Raw genomic sequence first — 9203 nt, 5'->3', positions numbered from 1 at the left:
CGAAGTCCGGGAACTACTTTATTGATTACAATATGCAAATAAGCATTGATTACATGTGATACATTTGTGCCATACATATAATTTCTTGCTGCGCCATAAGCTTAAAACCACTCCCATTACTTAGTCTCAGAGCATGTCAAGAGTACATGTCATGTTTGACCTATATTGCCCACCTGGCGACACAAAACAAAACCCTGTGGTTAGTGCCTTCTCGAGCTTAGTTCTGCATAACATCCTGTTTAACTGTCATGCGGTTTGCCATTTGTGTTACGAGCTAGCGAGCTTTGCCGCAGACGTTTCCTCTAGAAAGGGCAAAGAAAGGGCAAGGAGGGGGCGAGGAGGGGGCTACAACTCCAACATCTCCCCTGTCTTTTTCTAATTAAAAGAAAAATCATCTTCTTCACTGCTAAGGGTTATGGCTAAAGGGTCCGGTACGTCCATGGTTGGCAGTGCCTTGTACCTAACCAGGTGTATGGTCCTCTTGTCCACCATACCCTCCACAGTGCTTTGTATTAGGTTTCGAAGAAGGGGAATCAGGCAGGGAAGTAAAAGGAGACCTAACAAGATTATACCAAACATGAAGGCTGCTTGCTTCCAGTTCCTAAAAATCCCGCCCAAAAATCCTCCTTCATCCACGATCCCAGTCCATTTTTGTACAGGCACATGGACCAGCTTATGGAGTTCTTTGGTCAAATCTGCAACTACCTTTCCAGTTTCATCAATTTCTAAACAACAGTTGGTCAAATTAAATTTTCCACACACTCCTCCCTCCTTAGCAAGAAGATAATCCAAGGCCAAGCGATTTTGGTAAACAGCGGTGCGCAGCTTGTCCTGAGCAGTGGCAAGAATGGTTAAAGCGGCTGAAATGCGTCGGCTGCCTAACTCAAGCACAGCCTGCAAGCGGATAATGCGATTAAGCATATATATGGGGGTCCTATAACCCCAGGACCCATCCTCAGCCCAAGTGGCAGGATCGTAGTAGGCAATGATTCTTTCGGGTGGCCATTCATCGTCCTTCCAGTTGCCTACCCGTATACCTGCATAGCCTTCCGAGGGCACATCCCTCTTTTTTCTACCCCAATTGTCATACACCGGGGCACCCAGGGTCTGTTTAGCAGTCAGGGGAAGGAGGAAAAAGGAAGGTTTGATCCACCCTAACACACAAGCCCCTGACCAATCTGGAGGCAAGTACTCGTATGCAAAGGAACCGCATACCCAATACATGCCTTGCGGTGCTGTCCAATTGAGAGAGGACCTGCGGAGATAATTGAAAAAGGTATGATTTAATAGTACAGGAGCGGACTCGTTGGTGGGGGAGACCCACTGGCCCCTTTCCCATTGTCCACGGCAAAGAAGTGTCCCAACAGGGATGGAGCCATTCCTGAAAAAGCAATTTGTTCCTACAATATTTGTAGTTAAAGTCCACACTACAGGGTCTTCCAGGTTTCTAAAAGTAAAATTAGCAAATTTTGTTTGATTGTTCAAATACTCAGGATCTGCTTCATGAACCTCCCATGGCCATTGTTCCCCCATGTTGGTACCTCCACAAACAAAACAATTTTTTATCCATCAATGCCTATGCCATAGGTTTCAATGGGAGGATGATTTTTTTCTAATTCTATAGTTACCTTGTTGCTATTTGGTTGTCGGACAAAGGAACGAACAAGGCGCTGTTTAACATTAAGGGGATTATAGCAGCCCCTGTAGCCCCCATTCGTGTGCAAACAAATTGCCCGCCAAACTGTTTTTTGGTAGGCCTCCCAAGCGATGCAGGGCTGTGGAAACTGAGAAGGCTCTAGGGGTGGGTATCTAGTGCACAAGTACTTGTGATCGTTGTTATAACCAGCAGGTCGATGCCCACAGCCACGGAAGGATTTTTTCGACATGGCACCGCAGACATCAAAGGTTATAGCCCAATTTTCGGCTTTAGTGACCACTGTGTGATTCACGTACCATAACCGAGCTGCTTGAGGCGGTCCCTTGACAATCCCAATGCCTGCCCAAATGGAGATGTTATACCGTGTGGGCAGGGCCGGGTTATGACACGTGAATGACAATCCTTTGGTGCAGGTCACATATTGAGTTTTGTTAAAAATACAAAAAGATTTCTGGGGACAGGGAGTTGGTACAATATTAGAATGAATCAGGGTGAGAACAGTTGACAGACCTTGTTTAACCTGAACGATGCATCGGTCACAACTGGCATCCACCTCTCTGCGCACTCTGTGCGAAGGAGTTGGAGTCTGGTTCCAGTTTCGATTTTCTTGATAGGTATTGTTAGCCTTGTCACCCTCTGCAAAAGCCACCCACATAGCCAAGAAAATACATATCATAAACAGTGTCAATATTACAAAATGATATACAAAATGCGAGCAGGACATTCGCGCAGTTAGCAAATCGGTAAATGTTAGACCACCTCGAATGAAGGGACATCGCGGCGGATCCTTATAGGGAGGAGGGGAGTCTTCGGAGGACCCCCGACCGTTTTCCTGGTAGGTCGGGGGGCTATCCGGAGGTCCATATTCGGGAAGTGGTGGAAAAGACAAGGGGTCTGGTTCCCCTCCGAGGTCAGGAGTGGATTCAGGCATCATGATGTGAGGGAGGATCAGGCTCCGATGCAATGGGTGGGCCCGCAGGTTTGCAAAGATAGGGTCTTACTTGCTTCCCTGGCACCCACAGTACTCGATCAGGCAGTTGGATTGCTGCGTAGCCTCGCCCCCAGGTGATGAGATCAGCCGGACCTTTCCAAGTAGGATCAGGCAACTCGCGATAATACACTGGAGGGCACAAATTTTTGATTGTCGGTGACTCTGGCGTGGCAAAGTGGCGTTGCGCTGCCGACAAAGGTGGAGTGCCTGTGAGGTTCAGGAAATTGAGAGAATAGAGTGCTCGATTTAAGGTATCTTGCAGTGAGGGGAGGCCAGGAGTTCTTTTCTCCTGTTCGAATCGTTTTAGCATGTTTTTTAGGGTCTGATTAGCACGTTCAACGATCGCTTGACCGGTAGAATTCCAAGGAATCCCAAACTTGTGGGCAATTCCCCATTTCTGACAAAAAGAGGAAAACGGCGCGCTGCTATATGCTGAGCCGTTATCCGTTTTTAACTCTTTGGGGCATCCCATCACTGCAAATGTAGGGAGACAATGATTAATTACGTGCTTCGTAGCCTCGCCCCTTTGGGGGGAGGCCATAATAAAATTTGAAAAAGTATCAATTGAAACATGTAAAAACTTCCACGGGGAAAAAGGGGGATATTGAGTGACATCCATTTGTCATAGGGAACAAGTGGCCAACCCACGTGGGTTGACTCCCATTGGTATAGCATGTGCTTGTAAACTGCAGGTGGCACATTGCTGGATGATGGCCGAAGCCTCGGCCGATGTCAATGAAAACTGTTTCATGAGGGCTTTTTTATTTTGGTGAAAGTAGCTATGACTTTCCCAGGCCGTGAGCGGAGTCACGGGAAAAAATTGATGAGACTCTTTACCCAAAGGTTCCTTTGTTAAAGGCTCCTTTGCTGCCGCATCCGCCTTTGCGTTACCTTCTGTCAGCATGCCCGGAAAGGGCTGGTGACTTCGGATGTGGGCGATAAAAAACGGTTGGGCACGGGCATGGATTAATTCTTGTAGCTGACAAAAAAGAGCCATTAGAGATGAGTCTAATGAAGGTGAAAGATAGGACTGAAAGATATTACTAACAACATGAGCAACATACAAAGAGTCAACAATTAAGTTAAAGGCAGAATCCTTAAACATAGAAAAGGCCAATACAGAAGCGGCCATTTCAGCCCTCTGGGCAGACTTGTGGCCATGGGTGCGATGGGTTTGCCAAACACCATCTTGTAAGAAAGTACAAACGCCTATGTGGGCGCTTCCATCTGCAAAAACTGTGGGGGCAGAAGGAATAGGAAAGGACACACATGGAGATTGCCATTTCACTGGGACAGTTTGGACAAGAGTCAGACGGGGGTCAGCAGGGAAATGATACTTAACCTGTCCTGGCCACTGGGCTAGAGCAGCTTGGAGTTCTTCGGATTCCCTGTACACCTGTTCCCACAGGGGAAGTCGCAGGGGAACAAAAAGAGCAACTGGCTCAGTGCCTGTTAATTGGCGGCATCGAACACGTCCTTTGAACAACAGAGAAGCATACAGGGAGAAACGAGAGGTGATAGTCTTGCGTGGAGTGTGGGGCAAATGCATCCATTCGACAATCATCAAAGGCGATGCAATTTGGACCACAACCAGCGTGGGTAGAAGAAGGGTGTTTAGAATTATAAGAGACAAAGGAACATCAGGCAAGACACGATCAACCCATTTGACAGACAACATTTGAGTGATTAATTTGAGAATTTCCAGGTGTTCAGATGTTAAAAAAATCTTGTCACCGGGAGATTTGTGACCTTGCAAGGCTGAAAAAAGAGGTGCCAATTGTGAGGTGGTTAAGCCCATATATGGTCGTGCCCAATTAAGGGTTCCCAAAAATTGCTGCATCTGAACAAGGGTAGCAGGATTGGGAAGTGTTAATTGGGGCAGTATTGGAGAGGAATTGGAGGCTATGACCTTATGGCCCAGATACAAAAATGGTTCTTTTGTTTGAATTTTTTCGGGTGCCACTGTCAGTCCATTGTTAGCCATGTGGTCTCTAAGCTCAGCGGCCACAGTGGACACAATCTCAAAACAAGCAGAAGAGGCAATTAAAATATCATCCATGTAATGATAAAATAAAAAGGTGGGATACTTCACACGAAATGGCTTCAACAAAAAGGAAATAAAATATTGGCACATTGTAGGACTGTTTATCATTCCTTGAGGCAAAACTGTCCATTCAAAACGCTCAGATGGGTATGCATTATTAAACACTGGTATGGTAAAGGCAAACAATTGGCGATCTTTGGGATCCAGAGGGATGGAAAAAAACGCATCCTTTAGATCCATGATAATTAAAGAAAAATTTTTTGGGATTAAATTTGGGTTGGGAAGTCCCAGTTGGAAGGGTCCCATAGGAGCAATCAGTCTGTTTATGGAACGCAAATCCTGTAAAAATCTCCAATTTCCAGATTTCTTTTTTATCACAAAAACAGGTGAGTTATAAGGACTAGTAGATGCAACCAGATGGCCCAATTGAAACTCCTTATTGACTAGCTGTTGTAATGCTTCCAATTTTTCTTTTGTTAGGGGCCACTGATCCACCCAAACAGGAGTGGGGTCTAAAAGAGTGAGGGATAGAGGGGTGGGGGCAGTTTTTGCCATTCCTAAAAGGTTAATGTGGCCCCAATTTGGGATAAAAGATCCCGACCCCAAAGATTAACTTGCAGGGGAAGGACGACAGGGCGAATACGTGCCTGTTTGTCGGTGTGAGAGGAAGTGACTAACAGAGGCAAGGTGCTAATTCGGGCCGTTTGGATGCCTCCGACGCCTCGGACGGCAGGGGAAGAGGTGGTGGGCCAGTCAGCAGGCCACTCAGAGGTTCTAATTACTGAAATATCTGCTCCGGTGTCTATTATGCCTGAAAAAGAACGATTATTTAACACAAAGGTAACAAAAGGCTTATCCGAATGAATAGTGGAAGTGAAAGCAAGCAATTGGTGGTCAAGAAAGTGCTTTCGGTAATTGTTAAGAGAGGGGTTGGGGGGAACAATCGGCTCCATGTCCTCATAAGCGAGGGGATCGAACTCCAGGGCCACCGGCATCACAATTGCAGCCAGGTCTTCCTTGTAGATGACTAAAGGAGCGTCAACAATGCAAATTAGAGCCAGAGAAGAAAAATCATCGGAGTCAACCAAGAAAGGGGAAGCGAAAACGCCGCGGGAGATGAGGTCTCTAGCCGGATAGCAAAGCAAGGGGACTTTTGTCGGCATAGAAACATCAGGTAAAGTAAGAGGAAGAAAATATGTAAGACCAGGTATTTGCATAGAAACAGTTTCGGCAGCAACAGCATGCATAGATGTTATAAAGGTTTCTTTTAAGTTAAATGTAGCCAAAGAATCAGCCTTGGGGAGAGGGCTGGCTGAGTGCCCCCCCACTAGTTTCCCTGGTTCTGGTTGTTATTGTTGGCAGATTGGGGAGGGGGATTCACACGACACAGGGAAGCCCAGTGATAGCCCTTTTTACAACGGGGGCACACAGTTTTCGGCTTGTTTTGATTTGAATTTGACTGATGTGCGCCGCCCCCAGGGGCACGACACTGTGCTCGAAAATGACCGGGCTTGCCACAGTTAAAACAGTTTCCATTCTTAGACGTCTCCCCTTTGATGTTTTGCAATGCCATTGCTAAAGTTTCCATGTTGTGGACATTGGTGCCGACGATTCGGCATGCTTGGATGTAATCTGCCAGTTCGGCATCAGGCTTGCTGAGGAGAGGCTGAATGATACGTCTGCAATCTTCATTGGCATTTTCATAAGCTAGTTTTTTTATAAGTTCCTTTTGTGCTATGGGATTCCGGATCTCTCTAAAAACTGCCTTCTGCAACTGATCAATGAAATCTCCATAGGACTGACTGGACCCTTGATAAATTTTTGCGAACGACCCTGCGGCAGAAGAGCCTGGGTCGTCTATCTTTGAAAAAGCATTTTGCGCTGCTAAACTAGAATGAGCAAATACAGCGCGTGACATGTTCTTTTGGATATTAGGAGAAGCATAACGTCCTTCGCCGATCAATTGTTCCAATTGCAAGTTTCCCCCGATTCTTCTAACGATGGCTTCTGCTTCCCTCTTATACTCTGATTCCCATACCACAAACTGTGAACTTGTCAAAATCATGCGACACAAATTTTTCCAATCGGATGGCAACATGTAAAAGGAGTTGGCTAGATTACTTATTAACCCTATGACATAAGAGTTTTGAATGCCATACGTATTGACAGCTTGCTTAATATCCCTAATTAACTTCATAGGGACTGGTTCGATATATGGAGCCCCATTTGTGTCAAATTCTACTGGGTAGCACATTTCATATTCATCCAATTCTAAATCGCCCGAAAGTTTAGCTCTAGCCAGCGCTTGAGCAATAGCGCCGGCAGGTGTTTCTGATGTTTTCGGAGCGGTCTGAGCCGGGGCCGTGGCTTCTACTTGTGCCACCGTTACAGGTTCTATCTGGGGAGGGTTCTGAATGCCAGATTGATATGGCGGCGGGGGGTCTGAAGCCCCGACCATGGTATTCTTGTGTATTTTTAAATATTCCATGACAATCCGCCAAGTGATCAATATTTTCGGCGGAGCCCTAGGGGACTCATGAAAATATGTTCCTAATTTAATCCATACAGATTCTTTAAGTGACCCTTCCTCGGGGTAGGCTGGGCATTGTTGATAAATATATTTTAGCAGACTGATCAGGTCTGACTTGGTGGGAACGGCCAGATTTTTCCCACCATTAAGTCGGGTCTTGGTCAATTCCCTAAGTTCGTGGAGGTGCGCAACCTGAGGCTTAGAGAATTCTGCCCCCATACTCACGAGTTTTAGGAGGGTACTTCGTTCCACGACGACCGGCCCTGAATTGCAGTAGGCGTCCTGCCGAGTGAAGTATGAGGGTACCAAGAGATGTCTAGGAGGGTACTTCGTTCTGCGACGACCGGCCCTGAGAGTTGCAACAGGACATACACGTCTAGGAGGGTGCTTCGTTCTGCGACGACCGGCCCTGAGAGTTGCAACAGGACATACACTCGACTTGCGGGTCGAATCACGTCGGGGTCACCACCTGAGGGGATTGTACTTTTGCTATCCCCCCATACGTGGGGCAGATCCCACAAACTGACACTAAAGAAGACTCCTGACACAGAGGCTTTCTTGGGGTGGGACTGCCCCGAACCGAAGTCCGGGAACTACTTTATTGATTACAATATGCAAATAAGCATTGATTACATGTGATACATTTGTGCCATACATATAATTTCTTGCTGCGCCATAAGCTTAAAACCACTCCCATTACTTAGTCTCAGAGCATGTCAAGAGTACATGTCATGTTTGACCTATATTGCCCACCTGGCGACACAAAACAAAACCCTGTGGTTAGTGCCTTCTCGAGCTTAGTTCTGCATAACATCCTGTTTAACTGTCATGCGGTTTGCCATTTGTGTTACGAGCTAGCGAGCTTTGCCGCAGACGTTTCCTCTAGAAAGGGCAAAGAAAGGGCAAGGAGGGGGCGAGGAGGGGGCTACAACTCCAACAGGTCAGGGATTTTTCTGCTCCAGAGCTGAAATTTTTTTTTGAGCCAAATGTAAAAACGGACATCAGAATGGGATTCGGTGTTAAATTTCATCCTTAAAAATGGTGCTTTATGTAGTTTTTAAAAATTGAGCCGTTTTGGTGTCTGGGCAAGGAAATTCCTGATGCCGGGGTCAGGAAGTTTTCTGCTTGGTAGGTGAAAATTTTTTTTTTACCGAAATGTAAAAACGGACATCAGAATGGGATTCGGTGTTAAAGTTCATGCTTAAAAATGGTGCTTTATGTAGTTTTTAAAAACTGAGCCGTTTTGGTGCCTGGGGAAGGAAATTCCTGATGTCGGGGGCAAGGGATTTTTGTGCTCCGGAGCTGAAAATTTTTTTTGGACCCAAATGTAAAAACGGACATTAGAATGAGATTTGGGGTTAAATTTCATCCTTAAAAATGGTGCTTTATGTAGTTTTTAAAAATTGAGCCGTTTTGGTGCCTGGGGAAGGAAATTCCTGATGCCGGGGGTCAGGGATTTTTGTGCTCCGGAGCTGAAAATTTTTTTTGAGCCAAATGTAAAAACGGACATCAGAATGGGATTCGGGGTTCAATTTCATCCTTTGCAATGGTCCTTTATGTAGTTTTTAAAAATTGAGCCGTTTTGGTGCCTGGGGAAGGAAATTCCTGATGCCGGGGTCAGGGATTTTTCTGCTCCAGAGCTGAAAATTTTTTTTGAGCCAAATGTAAAAACGGACATCAAAATGGGATTCGGTGTTAACGTTCATGCTTAAAAATGGTGCTTTATGTAGTTTTCAAAAATTGAGCCGTTTTGGTGCCTGGGGAAGGAAATTCCTGATGCCGGGGTCAGGAAGTTTTCTGCTCGGTAGGTGAAAATTTTTTTTTTACCGAAATGTAAAAACAGACATCAGAATGGGATTCAGGGTTAAATTTCATCCTTAAAAATGGTGCTTTATGTAGTTTTTAAAAATTGAGCCGTTTTGGTGCCTGGGGAAGGAAATTCCTGATGTCGGGGGCAAGGGATTTTTGTGCTCCGGAGCTG

The 9203-nt window shown here is 45.8% G+C and overlaps 1 protein-coding gene across 2 annotated transcripts; it reads right to left on the bottom strand.

Annotated features, from left to right (window-relative positions):
- Positions 1-1264: 1264 nt before the first annotated feature.
- Positions 1265-6574, bottom strand: LOC120297047. 2 transcript variants are annotated; one of them, XM_039319243.1, is made up of 2 exons: positions 5340-6562; positions 1265-2855 (listed from the first exon to the last, which is right to left on the bottom strand). In XM_039319243.1, the coding sequence occupies exons 1-2, from the start codon at positions 5937-5939 to the stop codon at positions 2655-2657; spliced, it is 801 nt and encodes a 266-aa protein (XP_039175177.1). In that variant the 5' UTR covers positions 5940-6562; the 3' UTR covers positions 1265-2654. The 2 variants fall into 2 exon arrangements, with proteins under 2 accessions (XP_039175177.1, XP_039175178.1); XM_039319244.1 differs by lacking the exon at positions 1265-2855 and adding an exon at positions 3280-4124 and having other exon boundaries at positions 5340-6574.
- Between the last annotated feature and the right edge of the window lie 2629 nt (positions 6575-9203).

The sequence above is a fragment of the Crotalus tigris genome, unplaced genomic scaffold (genome assembly GCF_016545835.1).
Source record: "Crotalus tigris isolate CLP2741 ecotype Arizona unplaced genomic scaffold, ASM1654583v1 scf7180000022744.19465, whole genome shotgun sequence".
Lineage (NCBI taxonomy): Eukaryota > Metazoa > Chordata > Lepidosauria > Squamata > Viperidae > Crotalus > Crotalus tigris.
This window is presented reverse-complemented; position numbering and strand designations above follow the sequence as displayed.

Bases quoted from the DNA above. Each gene is read 5' to 3' on its own strand.
- LOC120297047 (XM_039319243.1), bottom strand. From the start codon at position 5,939: ATGCATGCTGTTGCTGCCGAAACTGTTTCTATGCAAATACCTGGTCTT. The intron at 2,856-5,339 runs GCACGTATTCGC...TGAACCTCACAG, and splicing joins CCTCTCACACCGACAAACAG to GCACTCCACCTTTGTCGGCA.